This window comes from Pungitius pungitius, chromosome 2 (assembly GCF_949316345.1).
Source record: "Pungitius pungitius chromosome 2, fPunPun2.1, whole genome shotgun sequence".
NCBI lineage: Eukaryota > Metazoa > Chordata > Actinopteri > Perciformes > Gasterosteidae > Pungitius > Pungitius pungitius.
In genome coordinates, this window is record NC_084901.1 from 12,413,856 (window position 1) to 12,434,725 (window position 20,870).

At 39.9% G+C, this 20,870-nt stretch overlaps 1 protein-coding gene across 1 annotated transcript in view; it reads left to right on the forward strand.

Annotated features, from left to right (window-relative positions):
- The window catches only part of hmga2 (high mobility group AT-hook 2), a 29,805-nt gene extending 13,051 nt beyond the window's left edge, over positions 1–16,754 (forward strand). Inside the window, exons 4-5 of the mRNA XM_037462203.2 lie at positions 8,780–8,812; positions 13,133–16,754. Of these exons, the coding sequence (XP_037318100.1) occupies positions 8,780–8,812; positions 13,133–13,180 (81 nt within the window). The 3' untranslated portion in view covers positions 13,181–16,754. The remainder of the gene's footprint in view (positions 1–8,779; positions 8,813–13,132) is intronic.
- Positions 16,755–20,870: the final 4,116 nt, after the last annotated feature.

Consider the following 20,870-nt stretch of genomic DNA (forward strand, 5'->3'; position numbering starts at 1 on the left):
ACAAGAAGAAACTCCGTAGCTACATAAAAAAACACACAAAAGAGCGATGCAGCTGGAACAAAGAGAGACCATAGATGCACCAACACAACTTGTGGCCAAGAGACTGGCCCTGTCTGCTTTTTTGGTTTTGAAAAACACTAGAAAATGATTTATTCAGTTTGTCGAGCCACTAGTATCGCCTCAGGTGTCCACACTAGCAGCCACAACCGCTAACACGCTAATACGCTCCCAAGCTAATACGCAGGTTGTTGCCAGCGAGCAGGAAACCAGCCGCGGTAAACAGCTGTTCAGGTGGCTGGCGGTCCTTTTCAGCATCGATGAATGAATGTGTTTAGTTGAAAAATACTGTGATATTGCCAAAATCATTACAACTGTGTTATGCATTTTTGGCCATACTGCCCATTTATGTGCAAGAGTATTCTGGTAGACTTCACAAGGTTAACTTAATAAATTAAAATTACATTATTTGGAAAATGACGCAATGATGGGAAAATGTGGAAATGAAACAAAAGGATCATTCATACAACAACGACATGGCTATTTAAAAGTCAATGAATAGGCCTTCATTAATCAGAGCTGGATTTGTTATGTAGTCATGAACGATTCTCTAAAATGATCTATTAATGATGAAGATAGGTTTACATTGGATTAAGTTGAAAGCCTAGAATCTCTATAAGAGACAAGTGACGTCTTGTTATGTATATGACCTTTCAGTACACTATGTTCCCCCTCCCATCCTTGAGATCCTCACATTCTTCTCTCCGTGTTGCTCCAACATCCAGTGGTTAGGGCCCCTGGGCTTTCATGGACTTATCTGAGGAGATCAGGGCGGCAAACCCTGTATCTTATTTAAATTCACCCTCAAAAAGCTTTTAAATGTAAGTATCACATCCTGATAACAACAATGACAGACCTGATTTAATGTTTGTCCATGGGTTAGGGACTTTTAGGAGTGCCCTCGTGGCTGTTCTACAGAAAGGACTCGAGGGCTTTAGCAGCCCTCAGAGTGATATAAACATCACCATCTCATCTATGTAAAAGGTGCACGCCTGGCTTAATACGTTAAGTTCCTGCAACAAACATTTATTTTAATAATTGATTATTCGAAAAAATAATCAACAGATTAATCAATAAATTGGATAAACAATTGCTTTTAGGCCAAGCGTCATCTCGCTGATCTACACTACACTCAAAAACTCTCACACTCAACACTCTGCTCTGCCATCAACTCAACTTTTGTTTAATACTCTTAACATCTTCGTCGTATTGAGGGGAGTAATAATCGCGCCACAAAAAAATCTTTTTATACGTATCTCTCTCTCTACTCCATTGTTGCGTGGTAGGTCCATGTGTGGACACGTGACGTGACCCTCATGCTGAAAACGTGACTTTTTTGTCGCATAGGCTACATGGCTTCAAGAAATCAAATATATATTTTAATATTAATGACAAAATAGTAACGCACAGTGACTGGACAAGTAACTTTGATCTGATTAATGGTTTGGACGCGTTAGATTACTCGTTACTGAAAAAGGTGGTCAGATGAGAGTAACGCGTTACTAAGTTACGCGTTCCTGGCATCACTGTTTGCAACATACATTTGAATTCTCAACAAACATGTAATGTAAAACAATGTTGTATTTTGTGCTATAGAACCTGCCACTGGCGATTTCTACACATCTAGAGTGCTTAGAAGAAAAAATATTGAACCTTTAACACAAATGCTTTGTTTTGTTTTTTTAAGTTCGGTCAAATATTTTCTTTGTCAGCAGAAGTGAAACTTGGGGAAGGGTGGAGCATTGCATCGGCAGAGGTCCGTTCTCCGGATGTCCTTCTCCTTCCCTAACTCCATTTGTTATTGTATGGAGAGGCCAGGAGTCTTTGTTATGAGTTTTGAGTTAATGCCATTTGTAGTGATTCTACTTTGTATTCTACTGTGTGAATGACGCGATTTTAGTTATTTTTAGATTGCTTCTGCTGTGATTCACTACTTCCCTAGCCTTTTTTTCTACAGCGAGAGTAAGAGAGACCTAAGAGAACACAGAGACACTACTGAAACAGAGTTGGGGGTGGGCAGCAGCTTTGCCTCATTCCCTACATTCTCAACCACCCACCTTCCTCCAGCCTCGGCTACTTTATGCCAGAATTCCAGCCACTAGAGGCCTTTTGTTCAGACAGGGACTCTACAAACATCAGGAGTTCTCTGGGAGCATAGCGGATTTCCACAGGTCACCTATGCCTCCCCCTCTTACTCCCACCCACTTTTTTCCCGCTGGAAGAGACCTCAGATAAATCATCATAGCGGCAAGCTGCTACACAGTTGTGGATGTAAAAAGTAGTTTACGACTGCTGCAGAGATAACATTTCAGCGTGGTATTACGCAATCATCATATTATACCATATCGTTAACATTCTAGTACAGTTGTAAGTTGTCTTCCAAAAAAAAATAAGGTTTGAATTCGACAGCTTTCCTTTTAGAAATTGTGTCCCACTTTAGAAATTTGCTATTTTGAGAAGATTTGCATGCCCACATGATCTAACCACAATTTTTTTTATAAGGAAACAAATTGTAAAAATACTTGCATAGAATTAAAATAATAATAGTTTGGCTTATTGATTTTGCAGAAATTTTGAATTTGAAGTATTATTTGTTCTATTCAGTCATACCTTATTCTTTCCCTAAAAAATGACTGGCAGTTTGTTCCAGTTAGTTTTTATGGGAATCAAGATAATTCTAAAATATCAGTAAAAGGATCTTAAAAAAAAAGTTAACTTTCTGCAAAATAACAGAATGAGCAAAGCTGCTCATTGAGCCATGAAATGCATGTTTGTAGTGTATCAAGAGAAGGAGAACACTTACTTAGAGGACACCATATTCACTGTTTGTTTTGCATAGAAAGTTACACGGCTGTCCTGTGGTATCCTGGCTGTTTGTGCAGTGATGGATTGGATCATTTTTTCCAATCTTTCCTTTTAACAATGCAGTTCTTTATAATTCCTCAAATTGATATGGACATTTATGTCATTAGAGTATTTCTGCTGCCACTATTATGAGGCAGGAAGTGAGCTGTTCCAGGCCCGACAGGTTAATTCATAACATGTGCAATGCCGCTTCAAATTGAGGCATAGCTGAGTGCATGCACAGAGTCCTTCCTGTTTCAGAGCGGCCAGGCATGCCCATTCATGCATTTGCATCACCTAGTCTCGAGACAGCTAAAAACGGCAAAATATAATACAACAACAACAGACAACACAAGGAAGATGTTGTTCCCCCTCTGTAAGTAGCACAATGCAATTACACACAACAAGAGGCAGAGAAATATATAGGCTAAGCAGACGTATTACATTTCCACTTTACTCCCTCTTTCCCTTTGAGATACTCTGGGAACAGATTTCCCCTCAAACAGCAGAGGCTCCCAAATGGAGCCGATCCAATTTGTCTGCACCCTTTCTTTCCTTTCAGAGCACCACCCCCCAAAAAACCCTACCAACAAAAGCCTGCTTGTCTGCTATGAATTTTCCACATTCCTTACAACGACAGACATTTTTTTTCTCCTGTACAAAGGGTACTTGGTTAAATTCCACCTAATTGCTAGATTTAGTTGGACCTTGATAGGTGCAATTCATGACATTGATGGCCAGAGGGTGGAGGTAGGGGGGGTTTAATCTCCATCACCTTATATCCAGCATCACAATGCATAGCTATTGTCCAGGATAATGATGGTGATTTGGGTGGGAGATATTCTGGACTGGATTTGTGTCTAGGTGTAATTTGCACTGGTCAATTAAAAGGGGAGGGGGTCGCAGCTTTATTACCAACCCTAAAAAAGACAAAAGCGAAACACACATGAGAAATCAATGAGTTGTGTTCGAACCACGGCCCCCAGAGCGGCTCAGGTTACAAACAGACTTGTAGAGGCAGAAAGTGAAGGGGAGAAAGATATAGGACTTTTCTCAATACCTAAGACAGCGAGAACGGACTCGGGAGAATGGACTCGCAGGAGATGGTTTGATATAGCAGCAATAATTATTTTGTTGCTATAGAATTATTATTCATAGTTATTATTTTACCTACCGTTTGTCTTTTTGTTACTCAAACGTCAAGAGGACAATAATCAGTGTAGTTGTCCTCGTCCAGTTCAATGCACAAACTACATTTTAAATGTACCTGGACCTCATCTTTGTCTCTACATGTAGTATTATATGTCTACATACAGTGATCATGGAGGCCTCATACTGTGAGGACATTGTATCCATGATCCAGTGATCAATGAGGCTACAGTCAAACAATGACATAATAGAAATATTTTTATGCATATACTGTAAGCAAGCAGCTGACCAAACATTAAACATCTTACAGAGAAGTATTCAATAATTCATATTTGGAAAATGTTTGTATTATTATTACAATTCAATGTTTGATGTTATTCTTCTGGGGGGAAATTTTGCCCTTGTGTATTTTTGACGCTGTGGTCTACTCAACGCTAAATTCTGAAATTCATTTGTGGTGAGATTAACCTAAATCAATAACAAAGTAAAGTAATAGCTAAAGTGCTTGCCATAATGCCGCAATAGATCAAAATGGATTTATTAAAGGAAGACAGGGCACAATATCCGTAAAATACCTGATGTGGCTGTGATAAAACTTCATGCAGAAAAGGCCTTTGATAAGGTCGGGCGTGAATACCCATTTGAAGTGCTTATCCACTTTGGAATACGCACCTACTTCCTTCGTTGGATCAAATCTTATACAGCGCCTTGTGTATATCTCCACCAGCTTTGCACATCTAGAGGTGGAAGTGTTCATCCATTTTTCATGGCAAAACAGATGAAACTCAGATTGGATCGAGTCTCTAAAAATAAATGTACATATCTTACCATAGATTGTCAATTAGATTGAGGTCTAGACTGGGTCGTTTTGAAACATGAAACCATGCCATTGTAGCTCTGGCTGTATGTTTAGGGTCATTGTCCCGCTGGAAGATGAACCTCTGCCCCAGCCTCAAGTCTTTTTTTGACTGCATCATATTTTCCTCAAGGATTGCCCTGTATGTGGCTCAGCCCGTCTTTCCCTCAATTCAGACTAGTGTTACGGCCAAACAATGGACCTGAACCCAAATGCACGACTCGAGAAGCAAAGTTCAAAATCAACGTTTATTAAAATAAAAACCCAAAATGAAAATCACTCTCGAAAGAGGAGAACCCTTCACCAATAGAACAAAAAACGAAAGAAAATAATCCTTCATATTTTTACTCTAGAAAATACTAAAAAATTATTTATTGTACCTGGTGGCAGACAAAATTGCATACTGAAATTATTTTAGGGAACCAATCCAAATGCCGATGGATCCGTTGTCCTTCCAACATTTAATCAAAATTAAAATTGTGAAATGTTCTTGTGGCAAATTCCTGTTCTCCAGCAAATTCCTAAGTCTCAAACCTGCCTGATAAGTCAAATGTCAACCTACTGCTCTATTAGAAAAAAGTTACATTTTAACATTTAAATGGGGAGCTTCACGCTGTTTACAGCATTTCACCCAAAGCATATCTCGTGACAGACTTTTCATCTTTGCGGACTTGTGTTTGTGGAGGGAAGGTTGTTCAAATGATCCGTTTGGCTTCAAAAGAGGTCCAAAGGTCAGCAGGCCTAGTAACCGTTAACCACAGCAAACAGCGGCAGCATCATCTGTTGGGATAATTAACACTCAGACTGCAAGGACAGCAGAGTAACAGTGTACACACATACAGGACACGGATAAAGAGATATCAGATACAGTTCTGAACATTTATAAATAGAAGGAAAGGCTCAACAACAAACGTTGAAGTAGTAATTCATTTGAAGGTGTTGATTTTGATGTAATGAAAATGTAGTCTCACAATGTATACATGGGATGCGTTCAGGTGCCAAACAATTACTAGTACATATGCTACATGCTTGCTCTTCTGTGTACTAAATCATGATAGAAGGGGAGGGGCAAGTTAAACCGAGATCAAAAATGTTATACATTTAAGAGTAAAATGAGGGACATTGATTGAGAGGTGATTGTTAACAAAAGGTGTGGGATTCGCTCACAGATATAACCCAGTTGCCATGAGAAATTGATGCCATTGTATGTTTCTGCAAACCCTGGGATATGATGAATGTCCACATTACACTAAGTAAAATACTTTTCATTATGATCACATTACACAAATCAACTACCACATGGGTTATAGAAGTTTTGTGTTTAAGTAATTACTGTATGTACCAACTTAATGTAATCACAGAAACCACGCTAGTTACAATGAGAAGTGAACAGCCCCTAGATATTTTGGTTTCTGGCTTTCTTACTAGACACAAAAGTGTGAAGACAACATTTCTCAACGGCTTTTGAAGGAGCCGACGGGGACTGGGACAGCTGAGTCGCAACCAAATGATGAGCAGCCTCAAGAGGATGCAGTCGGCCAAACGAGACGCAACTTATGTTTCTGTGGTTTACTCAAACATACAATGCCAATATTTGTATCCAACTGGGCTACAACTACTATAACTATAGCACTGTTATAAGTCCGCACGCGCAGCACTCATCTGAGAAGAGGCTTTCCTCACTTCGATCGGAGAGGTTCATGTGTGGCCTTATAGCTGAAAGACTGGAAGATGGAGCTTCAGCCGGGATGGGGCTCTTTTTTCAGTCCTACTTACCCAGCATACCTTTAAATGGTCGGAGCAGCCCACGCTTTCAATATATGTTGCGAACCTTTAGTTGATGCACGATGATCATATTCAGATTCATCTGAAGAAGATACAGGTGCCCAATATCCACGTTGTCACCCAAACTATTTATTTTAAAACTTATTTCACAAGAGGTTCCCAAACTGGGGGTAGCGGGTACATAGATAGTGAGTGGCGCAGCATCAGAAAAACTGAAAAAATGGAAAAGTAAAGTGATATTTACATTTTTTTTAGATATTATAATGTAATTAATTCAAAACAAAGAAGGAACAACCCTATTTTTTTTAATTCTTCTTACATCTGCGACTCACATTTCTAATACAGAACCCATCCGGTGTTGACATAGAGTTCACTGCTGTGTTAAAGCCGGCTGACATTCCAGCCAGAGCTGGCACAGAAAACACCAGCTGCTTGAACTGATATTGTGTGTGTGTGTGTCTGTTTGTGTGCGTGTGTGTGTGTGTGTGTGTGTGTGTGTGTGTGTGTGCCTGTTTGTGTGCGTGTGTGTGTGTGAGAGTGTTAGGGACATTGTGCTCTCTTCTTAGGGCCAGCAACTGGCTGGGTTAACGAGCACCAGGGACTTTACATTTTCCTTATACATTCAGATGGAGTGCTCAGCTGTTCCAACCTAGTCCAGACCGACTTCCTATGCGGTTGTGAGCCCGATAAGGACTTCCTTCAAACCACAGTCAATGTGTTCTGTTCAAGGCAGACACTCAGTCAAATGCAAAGCCAGGGCATACTTGTTGTTGCGCACTTTTAAAAGGGAAAATATTTCAATGCATAACCATTTATTGTTACATTTACAGGCATTTAAATTGTAAAAAATACAGAAACTTCAAGGTACAGTTCACCTCAAAATAAAAATACGCATTCAACCTGTTATCTTTTGTTGTGTTTATCAATCTATTTGATTTGATTTGATTGCTGGAGATAAGTACCATGGAGATGTTTTGTGTTTCAAGCCCCAAAGACATCAAAGGTGGTTGAAAACTTCCATTTATGATTTGACAACTCAGGACTAGAGTAAATTGGAGGAAAAGCTGTAGTTGAGGTCTTGTTTTTATTTGTTTTCTTATGAACAAGTAGAAACACCTGACATTCAAAATCTTACATCTTACACATTCCTTAATTCTGAGTTCTAAGCTTTTTCTATTAATAGAGATTTCACATGTGGCTTTGGAAGGAGAATGATTGTCATCCAAATAAAACTTTGATTGAACTGATTTTAAAATGTCAGGCAGCTGCATCCTCTGTATACATCATCCAGCATGACATCATCCGAATGTCCCTGTCATGTGCTGCTGCTTCTGTTTGGCTCTTTGACTGCAATCCTAAAACTATCAATGACTCTTTTTCAGGCTACAGGCCAAATCCGTCTGGATATGTGACCTCAAAACCCTTGGTATCAATGGAACTTTGTCAATAGCACATTGATAATAATATAAAAAAGGGTTGTTTAAGGGTTGTCATGAGCTTTTTAAAGAAGTTAGATAGTTATTTTATTTTAAATAAAAGGTGGTGCAGTTGTGGAAGGGCTTCGGCGCATGAAGTAGAGAGGGTGCGCCAGGAACCGCAGGGTTGTCGGCTGTTTAGGATGGGTTAAATGCAGAGAACAGTGCGTTTTGTTGTCTCACTACCTGTACTCTGTGCAATAACAATAAAAGTTATTACGGTTATCTTAATCTTTCTACTTTTTCAGTGTGTACTTGTGCATGTGTGTGGATGGGATTGATGGGAGGTCTGCACGCAGTGCTGAATTTGAAACTCAAAAGCCTCACAAAGTCAGTTATGCCTGCTTCAATTTGGTGTTCTTGATTGGTCAGATTATTTTAAAAACAATAATTTTTTCATATGGTGGGGGAACACTGGTATTTTTTTGCTGCGTACGGCAGTTCTGCGCATACACGTACAAATAGACAGAGAGCATGCATCCTCCCCCAACAACTACTCAACAACTACACTGCATATGTTGCATGCAGATACTCAATTTGTTGTTAAATGACAGCTGAAAGCTGTTCTGTGACAACACTACGACACTAACCTCTCCATTCTGCTCTGTTGCAGCCGCAGCAAGTCGTCCAGAAAAAGCTTGCTCAGGTAAGAGGACACAATTATTACTGTATACAAAATTGAGTTCTAGAAGGCATCATCATGTTTGTTTTTTATTTATATGCATTCATAATATATAATATAATATATATAATGCACAATACACTTGGCTCGGTCAATTTAAGTGATGGAATGATGATGTCAAGATTTTCAAAGGCATCCCTAAGGTCTTGCATAGCCAGAACCTAACTGCACACTCTGGGAGAAAGCTCGTCCGCACAAACGGAAAACAAGACTCTAGGTCGTTTGCACTGAAACGAGTCGCTATCGCCTTGGACTTGGACTAGGCGCTATGGCGTTTTTGCTAAACAATAAAATGCAACTGAAGGTGAGTTCGGTCTGAAATAAGGGTCCAGTGGCATGTTTATATACGTCACATCTGTAAATACACAGGTGGCTTTAGCAGAGACATTAGATTAGGGCTGGGCGATATGGCTAAATATTCATATCACGGGAAGATTCTGACGGTATGGCGGTATATCGAGGTATTTCTTTGTTAGCTGCTGTGGCTGCTGGTGTTGCAACCAGACGCAATAACAGCGGCTCGGTCAACTTCGCAGTAAATCGTTTTCTGATCTTCAAAAACATAAAACCTCCAAAGAGCATACAGCTCCTCTCTTGGGCGTGGTGTTAGTACACCTCTGGTCTCTTGTTGTTCCTCCTGCATCACTACGTGTTTTACTTCTTGTTGTGATAGTGGGTGGGCAGTACCCAGCATGCAGTTCAGCAGGGTAATTTTGTAAATATAAAGTTATTAATGTTACAAAATGCTTGTGTGTCACAAACTGTTGTGTCGTGGTGTTTCACATAGTTAAGGAGTGTTTGTTGTGGGTTATTCATTGTTGTAAAATGTTAAAACCATCACTGAATCTCAGTGCACGTAACATAAGTAGCTCCAACTGCTATGTGCTTAACTCCTGCAGCGCAACTTTAGGTGTTATCCCTGTACACTGGTATTTTACCGTAAAGTAAATGGATACCTATAATAGTATACCGCCCAGCCTTACATTTGATGTTGTGTAATTCCAAAGTCATCTGCAGTTCCTCCATGTTGGACTATACAAATGTAGCAGATAACTAGATGCTGTTTTGGGTTGCTGGTATAAGCACTTACATCAGAGGGAGGATGAAGGCCAAACTGTAAGTGTGTGCAACTTGACACAGGACCCCCACCCCCAGCATTTCCTCACACTTCTGGAATCCACCAGCCTCCCGTCTGTTCACTGGTGCGGGCCGCTTCTTGGTGTGAATGCATAACTTGGCCCTGATTTGTGGCTGTGTGGGAAAAGAGCTAATGTAGTTGGGAGGCGCGGTGAGGACCTGGCAGCTGCAAGCAGTAAAAAAATGATTCAGCTCTCTCACTTGATAGGCTGCTTTATTTCAGCCTGCTGGACACCAGCTTGTACAAAACCCCTTTCATTCTGTTGGGGGAGAATTTGTCGAGCTGCATATTGTGAGTCACATTCCACTGATCATTATGGAGTGATGCACAACTAAACAGAAAGATCAAGCTTTACACACTGTAATACATAAGACGAATCTTAACTTTCTGGAGAACGATACCCAACATGAAGGGGATTAACCTGATAGAAAATGTCAGCATAATCAATAAGAGGTAGTGTCACATGGGGAATTAGTCCGTCAGTCAGTCATCTTCCAAGCCGCTTAATCATCATCCTTCACCTGCAAACTTGAAGCTTTTTGTCGAAATTCACCGTTTTAAAATCAAAATAGAGTTTTTCTTTGGTTGTGGGGTTGTCCATAGATATATTTATATATATATATATATATATATATAAAGGCTAGATGTCTCGTCCGCGTTGCCAGCCAACAGAGTCAAATGCCCTCATTTCCCCTCCAACTTTTCATCCCTTCATTCCAAATTGAAATTATTGCCGATACTGGATCATCATTATTATCATTATTATTACGTACTTGCTTCGGCGCAATCTATGATCTTAATCAGATTAGTTTAGACTTTTGGTCAGAACATTTAAAAGACCATAATATTAGGGTTTATCACCCTCAAGGTGGTTGCATACCGGATCTCGAAAATATTTTATTTTCAGAAATCACCCTAAACGTGAATCAATGGCTTTTTTTTACAATGGTCCACTCATATCTGGGCAGTTTCGCGACGACGGACCCCATCCGTCGTATTTGGTTGCATTATCGTCATTGTTATTGTAGCATATCAGAGATAGTAGTGTGCCATCGGCGCACACACATTTAAGTTTATTCTAAAAAGCCATGTGGATGAATGAAATACTCCTCACTGACAAATCTGAAAGACCAAAACGCCTATTTTAAGGAGAGCGGTAGGATTAAAGTGTCTTTTTTGTCCCCCGATCACACTACCACGACCGCCACCACCTTTTTTCTCTCCTACTCTCACTTGCCCTTGTCACACATGGATGCATTTAGCTGGCCTTTAAAGTCCGAAGTGTGTGAGCACTAATAAACGCAGTTGGAGCTGCACCGCCATGGCCTGGGAAAGGCAGAGGGTTATAAATTTTGTCAGTCAGCCTGCCTGAATAAAACGAAGCCATGTGGAAAATGAAATCCATTTCATCTCAGGAGGAAGGAGAACCATGTTTTTTCTTCCCACGCGTCAGTTGTTGAAGTGGTTATCCTGCACTTATCCTGGTAAAACAGCAGAATGTAGGGTTACTGAGTGATCATTAATACTGCAGCAATGAAGCCACTACCTCAAAGAAAACCCCAAATACACAGCTAAAATTATGTAAATTAGTTTTTAATGCTTTCTCTAATAGCCATTAAACCCAAACCGTAGGCTAACAAGGTTAAATTAAACTGCTTAATCCGCAAGGATAAGTATAAGTTAGCAGCACATAACTAAGCAGCACATTAGCAGTACTACAGCAGCAGCTCCAGTCCTCTATTGGTCACTACACCACATCGATCCAAAGCAAATAACAAAGTTGACAGCTATGCACGTCAAGGACAAATAAAGACAGATTATTCTTCGATTTCTCACAATGTTTACTTAATAGTACGATTTTCTGATATATCTAAAATCACAATGCAGCGTTACAAATTAGGGGACTCAATTAATGTGGCATAAAGCTGTAAATAAAATAATACAAATCTGAAGACAGATGGTGAAGCATTAACTGAATGAAATGTGGCCTGGATTTTATTTGTAAATCAGAGTTAATAATGTTCTGCATCCAGGATGTCTCTATCTCATCATACACATGAGTTTTTCTTGTCTGGGATTAGGCATTCGCATTGTGGCCATGCTGCTTCATTAACCCAATTAACAGGTCAGCGGACAGCTGTGGTTATGGTCCTCCTCCTCTTCAAGTGTGACTATGAGCCTCTCGGGTATGAAAGAAGATACAGTATAATAACTCATCCAACTTCATGAAGTTAACTATAAATGAACTATAAATAAAATGCATTTAGTGTACACCATAATACAACCATGATTCTGGAAATATGTATTCAATAAAGTAATGGGAATGTTTTAAAACCACTGTAATTTTGAAACCGCAATCGAATAGAATACTACCAATGTACAGTTATGATTGTATTCAATGTAATGTAATCTACCAAAATGCATTCATGTAATACTTGATAGCACCACAACTGATATTGACTGAGAGGCCTTCGAAAGCCGAGCTACATTGAACTCACCAGGAGACCACTCCCAATGGGCGTGGTCACCACTCCCAATGGGCGTGGTCACCACTCCCAAGGGGCGTGGTCACCGACTTTCACACCTTTACTGATCAGTATAAATACTGAGTTGGCTGGTTGTAGATAACAGACATGGTCTAGGGATGGTCATTAGACTGTCCTGTGGCCTGTTTCCTTTATTAATTACTTTCGATTTTAACTGTTCATTCCAAGATGTCTCCCGTCCGTCTGGCGTTTCTTCATTATATGAACATAACATACTGAAGTGTTTGTTTAACAAAGTTACTGGTTACGTACAAAGTTTAGCTTGAAATAACTCAATATGTTGATTTTTGGTTTTACACATGACATACACGGAAATTTGTTTTCCACAAAGTCCCCTTCCCATGTGGGCTGTTGCTTTTTACACTACGTTACCTTGCTTCCTCCTTTGCTCTTGTCATAAGTACTATGGCCTTTAGACATCTCCTCTCAACATTTGTGGACATGAATCTGAATTCCGATTTGCAGAAGGTGAAAAGGAAGTGGGAGAGGACTGTGTCAGAGACACAGGCATATACAGTATAGTGTATACTGAAGTAAGTAACTTGCATTCAGGAGTTGAAAGAGTTTCATTTACACAAGTCATCTTATTTTTATCTACAGGGAGAAGAGGAAGCAGAAGAGGCTGGAGAGTCCACAGAGGAGGACTAAGCTACCACACAATGAAATCTCTACCTCATTTAGCTGTCAAGTCTTTCAAAGGGAAAAGACTGCCTTGACCACTTATTTTTTAACTTTTTCCAACATGCTATTTTACTCAACTCAATTTCTATTAGATCATTTTAAACCTTTGCTCTGTCAATCAATGGGCAGAAACGGCCTTTAAATTGCCCCTCATACATTTTCACATAGTTAATAAAAACAAATGTTTAGTCGTTGTGTTGGTGTTAGCGCACATTGGTAACAGATTCAAACCAGCACAGAGTTTAACTCCAGACATTCTGGTTGTCAAAACAAACGGATCAGGCTACAGACAGAAACCACATTGGCCTGGTGCAACACACTCCTCGACAAGACACAACAAGTAATTAAATGATTCACGGTCCTCAGATCATCATCGTGTCCACACGAGTAAGAGCTTTAGTAGGGGGAGAATCAACCCGAAGACTGCGCCATTGTCCTGATGTGCACATGCACACAGTCTCATCAGAACTCCGCTTCGCTCTCGCTGATGTCGGTGAACTGCCCCGCCTACTGCTCTAGAAAACGATAGAACCTCTTCACATCCTGTCGGTGCTCCAACTACTACTGTGACCCCATTGCTCGGATTTATATTAACAAGCTTGTCTACGTTGTGTTCTCCAGCTTGTTCTTTGTGCAACATAGCTTTAAAACCTCAATCCCATCACTGACGTTAAATCGTCAAAGAACATTAACCTCAAGAAAAAACAAAATCAAACCACACAATACCTCATGATTCACTTGATACCTGGACAACTCATCACTACTTCACTGCCACAGAAAGCCTTACCTTTAAGGAAACCTGATGGTATGCCAGTGCCTTCTGGTCATTGATGCAATGCATCCTATCATGATTTCAAACTACCTCAGCACAGCCAATGGAAACTGTTGCTCAGCACACACAAAACGATGCCAGGCGAGTCAAGGCAGGTTGAAGATTATACTGCACATTAATGCGAGGTCATGCCGGTTAGTTTTTTTCTTGTCATGAGGGAACAGAGATGAGGGAACAGAGAAATCTTTTTTGTTTGATTACGTCAGGTAAACACTACAAAATCCAGAAAGTAAAGATCCAAAAGTTCTACATCATGAAGCCATGCGCATAAACATTAAAAGAAACCATCTGTCCTGTTGGTTATGACATGTCTTACCAGTGATTTGACAAGAGTGCATTGATATGAAGAATATTTGTTAAAACTCTGAATCTTAATCCACATGTATGTCATTAGATCACATGTTTTTACTTATAACTGGTTGTGGTCGTGCTCACTTTGGATTGTGGATTCTCGCTCACTCGCCTTGGTCAAGAAAGAGTTGATGGATTATAACAAATATCTTGGCGGATAAATTCTAACGAACATTGAACTCATGACTGATCAGCTCTTTAAATACCTATTTATACTTTTGCTTTGCTGGACATTTCATGTAAACACAACAACTTTTGGGTCGAACTGATTTCTTCCTATTTAAGGCAGTGAGACCTTCTTCACTGATGATGGTGATGGTGATATTGATGAGAGAAGGTCAGTTATCCACCCTATAACATTTGTCTGTGTCTTCTAAATCCAACAGTTAAACTGAAAGTATCTATACTTGTCTCCAACCTCATCTGTGAAAGGAGGCTAGGTATTAGCCATGTGACTGAAACGTCAACATAACCTGTAGGAATGACGGTAACATTTAGAAAATTATGACATTTAGCCACAAGTAGTTGGCCGAGTAAACTCAAGCGATAAAAGCGTTGCGAGATTTCACTTTGCTTTTGGTGTGAACGCAGCAATAGAGATCTCTAGAATTGAAGTGAATTTATTTGTTTGTCTCAGTCATCACTGTGCTTACTCTCCTGATGTGATCTTCTTTAGAGATTCCTGGAAAAAGCCTCCATTCAATGGTTTCTTTTACATACTTAAAACAGAAAAGCAGCTAGCATATCATGTACTGTTTTCCTAAATGTTCATTTTTATCTCAACATTGTAATGAAACCTGTTTAGCATCATCTGCAAAATGGAACTTTTTAACAAACTCTTACTTTGAATTCATTTTTTTTCTGATTTATACAATGGTTTAATGTGGATCAATAGTCATTATGGCACTTCATGATATCAATACAAATGTTTTATTTTTTGCCTTTGAATAGTTAGTTGTTTTTTATGAGCTATGTACTACCTATAAATGTACAGTACCTCAAACTGACGGTTAAAATGGACTAACCAATTGACAAATACCTACCTCCAGTTTATTCACATTGTATGATATGATCTATATCAGGACTGCAAAAACTCATTACCTAATGTATCAGATCAAGCTTCCAATCTCAGTACATTTGGATTCTCACATTCAAAGTGACTTTTGGGTTTTGAAACAGATATGTCTGAATTTTGTATATTGTATTCTCGTAATGTTTTCTTATTTTTAATTAGTAGATAGCTGTTTTGTGTACTTCACACAAATGTGATCTCTTTTCTTGTAATATGGTTAAACCAGATGTAATTGGAATTGTTTTTTACTTAGTGATGGATTATATAATTCATTACCCATCATCATGGCAACCTTTGAAAAGTTTACGTGGTATATCTAACTGGGCCTGAGGTAGAGCCTCGTAGGTACTACGTTGATCATGTTACACCGTTCTTCATCACCCACAACAGAATGGAACCGTGGCTGTTTAGTACAGGTTGTGGTAAACTCTCGCCAACCAACAATCTGCACATGTCTTGGATAATATTACATGATTTGTTTTGTTTTGTTTTTAGGAAGCCTAAAAATACACCAGAAGGGAAAAAAATCAAATTAAAATATTTCCTTCATAACCTAAACTATGCAGACACTGTGCAGGTGATGCGGTTTCTAATAATCTGACCAATCCCAACAGAGACATACGCTGCTATTAAATAAGCTACCTGAGCTAGCTGTTAAAAATGGCTGATCAGTGCCTTTGAGTCAATGGTTTCGAAACAGACAGGCTTTAATTTTAATAGCATCCATTACCCAATGTCGAAATTCTTTCAGCTCTGGGAGTCTTAATTAAGATTTCTCCTCATGATATCCTGTTCTAGTACAATCAAATACAAATTGCTACCTCCAGAAAGGCCTACCTTTACCTCATTTTCAAAATTACTGTTAAAAATTCAGGTGTACGAGAGCATATGGAGAACATTTTAAAATGTCTATATATATATCTATACATATATAGAGTATATGGTTTATTTTTGTGGGGATGAATTTTAAAAGACGCTTCTTCGCTGACTCTCATTCATTGTTCGGTATTACTGGACTTGTAACCTTAAAAAAATAATTTTCTTACTGTATGCAATGTTTCTTAGTTGCAGAGAGGGAAGTGTGTGATTTCCCTCTGCCTTGCTCCTTCTGTGAGTATTTTAAATGTCTTGTACCGTGACTAACTGTTGTTGCTTTCTCTACCCACATAGTATTACTGTCTTTTATTTCTCTACAAATTCTGCTTGCTTCTTAGACAAAAGTCTTTATAGATATTCACTGCGTTTTACCCAGCACAATAAAAAAAATATGGCATCCATAACATAAATGGGTGAGTGATTGTTTTACAGGGTTTACAAGACTTCTGTGCGTGGAAAAGTTGGTTAAAAAAAAAACATGGGTTTCTGGAGCAATATTGGAATATGTTGTGTGTCTTCAGAAGCTTCAGTTCTCTATGCCAACAAAACTCTTCACTTTGTAACATGTAATCCACCAGGGGTCAGGGGGTGTGGATTCTTCTGTAGTTTCTTAGATGCATATCCTTATCCCAAATATCATTTGACAAATGATTGAAAGATTTGGCTAGCCAAATTTTGCACAGGGTCCTCCTTTTGCATTTGGGGTGTATTTATTAGTTTTCCACCCTTATGTGATTGGCCGCACTGCGTATAGCCCAGTTTGGTCACTGCTGCCATTTGTTGAAGCCCAGGAAGTTTATTACCTTTTTCTCTGGTTCCATCTTGGTGCCCAAACATGGTATCTCCTGCTCAACTAACCTGACTCTAACCTCAGCAATATCACAATACAATACAATGATTGTACCATCGGCCTAAAGCTTCTTCAAGTAGGCACAGGGCACTATTGCCTCACAGCAAGGGTTTACCCCGTCTGATTGATTCCAGCACCCACCCCGGAACCCTGTATGAAGGATAAGAAGCTTTGAAGATGGATGGATGGACATTATAATAACATGTCTTGTATAATTATATTCCATAACCTCGTAAACATAGATTTTTAACTCATTTCAAATAGTCCACAATCAATTGCCAGGCAGTGCTTTACTATCTGTACACGCAACATCCTTTGTCTCCAATTTCAGACTTAACACTTACCTGCCTTAAAAAACCTTATATGTGGATAAAATAAGGAAGATATCTGTTAGACATAGAATAGATAGAAATCCTGCTCCCAGAATGAACATTATGGATGTCATGTGTTCAGTAATAAATCATGTAGAAGATATACAATATGTATAATACAGAAATTATAACACTATCTAATAACACACATGGTAGAATTATAATTTTTCCATGTAGTCATGATAACACATCTTATAATTTTTCCACTTTTCTGCTTGTATTCCTAACCCTACAGACGACCAGGTCCAGTTGTGATAATGATACTGATGCATCTCCACCAGCGGCTTCATTAGCTGAGTATGGACTCGTTCACAACTGGCCCGTTTCGGCCTGTAGATAATCCATCCATCCTCAACACTGTGGGTTCCGGCATAACGTTTTTCTTGTAATGTAAACTTGCGAGGTAAAGATTATCCTGTTCTCCTTTCCTACTGATAAAGCTCAAGCCTTGTTTGTATGGCGGGTGCCTGGATTGCCAACAACAAACCAGCTAAAACCACTTTTCAGGCTCAGACATGTTAACCTTTGGAGCACCTCCACAAACACAAAGTTCTACTGAAGTCAAGTTTAGGTGAGGAACTGTGTATTTACTGCAGCAGACCTTCAATTCAGTGGACCCAAGCATGGCATGCAGCTTTGAGACAGAGCCGTGGACTCACTTCCAACGGGTTCCATTCCTCAGTGAGTCAGTGCCCCGTCACTCTCACCAGAACCCTGTCATCGAGAAACAACCCCCCCACATCCTCCTCTCCTCTTACTCTTTCTGTGATTCATATGGTGCCTCAGTATGAACCCCCCCCCCCCCCACCCCCCCGCTGGCTTTGAGCATGATCTCAATTTAATGAGCCACAGGCTCGTAAGGCCGACCGAGCTGCAGTGGGAGGGAGAACCCCCCCTCTCCTCTTCCTGCTAAAAAAACAATCCTAAGTGGCATAACTTTGCGCCATTCCCTTTTCTCCAAGGATCAAAGACACACATAGAAGATGCTCGTGTGCATTCTTTGGCAGTATGAACAGAAAGATGAGGCAACACAATTTGACCTGGAGGACAACTATCTAAAGTGGTTTCATGAAAAAATTGTATAACTATATTAACAGAAATATGTTCTAAGTTGGCAAAGAAAGATTTGCTGCTAGCAAAAAAAAACCCACCTCTGGTGAACCTGGATCTAGTTTTAATGGGAATTCCACCTCATGTGTCTCGTGACAAAACACACAGGAGATGGGGGTTTGAGTCTGCTGCTCAACCAGGATGAGAATGAACATCTACTTTTGACCCACTGCTAAGGAATTCTGAACTCATTCTCAATGCTTGGTGCAATGTTTTTTAAGGATCACTCTGTATCCTCAAACCAAACAGAACAAACCACACATATTAGCCCGACTTTACTAAATACTCGGATATGTGATGACTTTCCACTTTAACGTATAACATGGTCTACAGGCAAGATTTGAATATGTGAAGACAAAAAACTATTTGAGGTCTCTATCCTTGAGTTGTGAACCCCATGGAAAAAAACGTGAGGAGTTTGCCAAAGATCTAGCACAGCACTGGCATCTAGTGGAAGCTCTGGGATGCCATGGGTGATTTCTCACTGGAGAAGAGTCCCAATCATTATGATGATGTCACAGCTATTCTTCAAAGTGTCACATGTGTGTTATTTTTAAAGGGTATTTCTATAGGCAGCTGATGTAGCTGTAACTATTGGGTTTGAAACACTTCCGGATCCACAGCAGGCCTTTTAGGGTGGAAGAGGTTTGTGCTTTGTGCCTCTTTTTGCAATACACTGGCTTGTTAAATGCCTGCTGATGGACCAAACACAAAAAATAGCTTCTGAGTGTCACACTTTCTCCCTTGTCATATTAAGGCTTTTCTTCATCACAATGACATAACATAACAAGGCTTCGGACCAAATGTATAATACCGTAGTGTCCATAAACTATGAGCATGAGTTTTTTACTTGCGCTTTTGCTGTGAGGCGTCATCTTTCTGATTATGTTGTGTATCCCATTATATGTAAGTGAGATACATTGAAATGATTAGACATACCATATTATCTCATGATTAAGAACTTTGCAGCTTAATTTATTGGGTTATAAGAAGTATACTGATGCAGTAAGGTGGGGAAGCGCTTACCATCTAAGATTGGAGACAGCGTTACAACCCAACCACAGAGCACAGGTGTGTGGAGCCCTCTCTGAGCTGATCCTGCTCTGTTCTTCTATATGGAATATAATTGATAAAATGTCTTTTTACGAGACAAGTACCATCAACGCTAACACATATTGGGTTGCTGTTGCCTTGAGTAATAAAGCATCGGAATGGGAGTTGGATCCTTCTTTATTTGTGACCACAGTTCGACACCATGAAAATCCTGAGTTGCGTTACCGCCAACCACATAACAACAACCATAACACACCGCAAATCCCGCGAGAACCACTTCTACTACGGTAACACCTGAGGGTCAAACAGTACAGCTATCTACATCCCCCTTCTTTAGCTGCGGCCCCTGAACATGAGAAAATAAAGTCACACACTTCTGCAACAACAGCAGTTTTATAACAGAGATGTAGATATGATCAGGGTTGCTTAAAAGTAACTGAGTGGCCCGCAACCATGTGCATTGTCAACAGAATAAGACATCATGTGGATCACAAAGAACTAAGTATTATTTATAAAATTTTGTATAGAATGAACTTAAGCAGCTATATCAGTTCAGGTATTTTCTATTTGGCCTAGAGGCTCTGCCATACCTAGTGAGATACATGGAGGTGGCAACTTGATCTGGGCTTTTGGCCTGCGGTTCGACGCATTGTTGGGACTCCACGCCTTGCTGGGATGCACTAGTGGGGGGGGTTTCTGGACTTAATTGTCTGTGACACTGTTCTGCTGGTGTTTGTTCAGTTCTTTCAGTCCCTTGTATTTTGTCCATGTCAGGGTCAAGTGTGTAACCCGTAGTGCTCGGTTCATCTTCATCTGTGGCACTCTTTGGAGGTTGTGGCTCCATCACTGGCAGGATGTGGCGTCGGTTACGCCTATATTCCTTCCCTTCCGAATCTACCACGTACGAGCGTGGCTCATCACACTTTCGCTTCACAATTCCCACTTTATCATGTCCCTTTTTGGTTTGGAGTCTTACCACCTGGTTTGGTTTCAGGGGTCGTAGTAGTTTGCTGGTCTTGTCGTAGTAGTGTTTTTGTGTTTGCCGCTTCTTTGTTAATTGTGCTTTGATGCTGGTTGGGGTTCTTGCGGCCGGTTTTAGTAATTGTTTGCAGATGGGCAGGATGGTTCGAGTGCGACGGGAC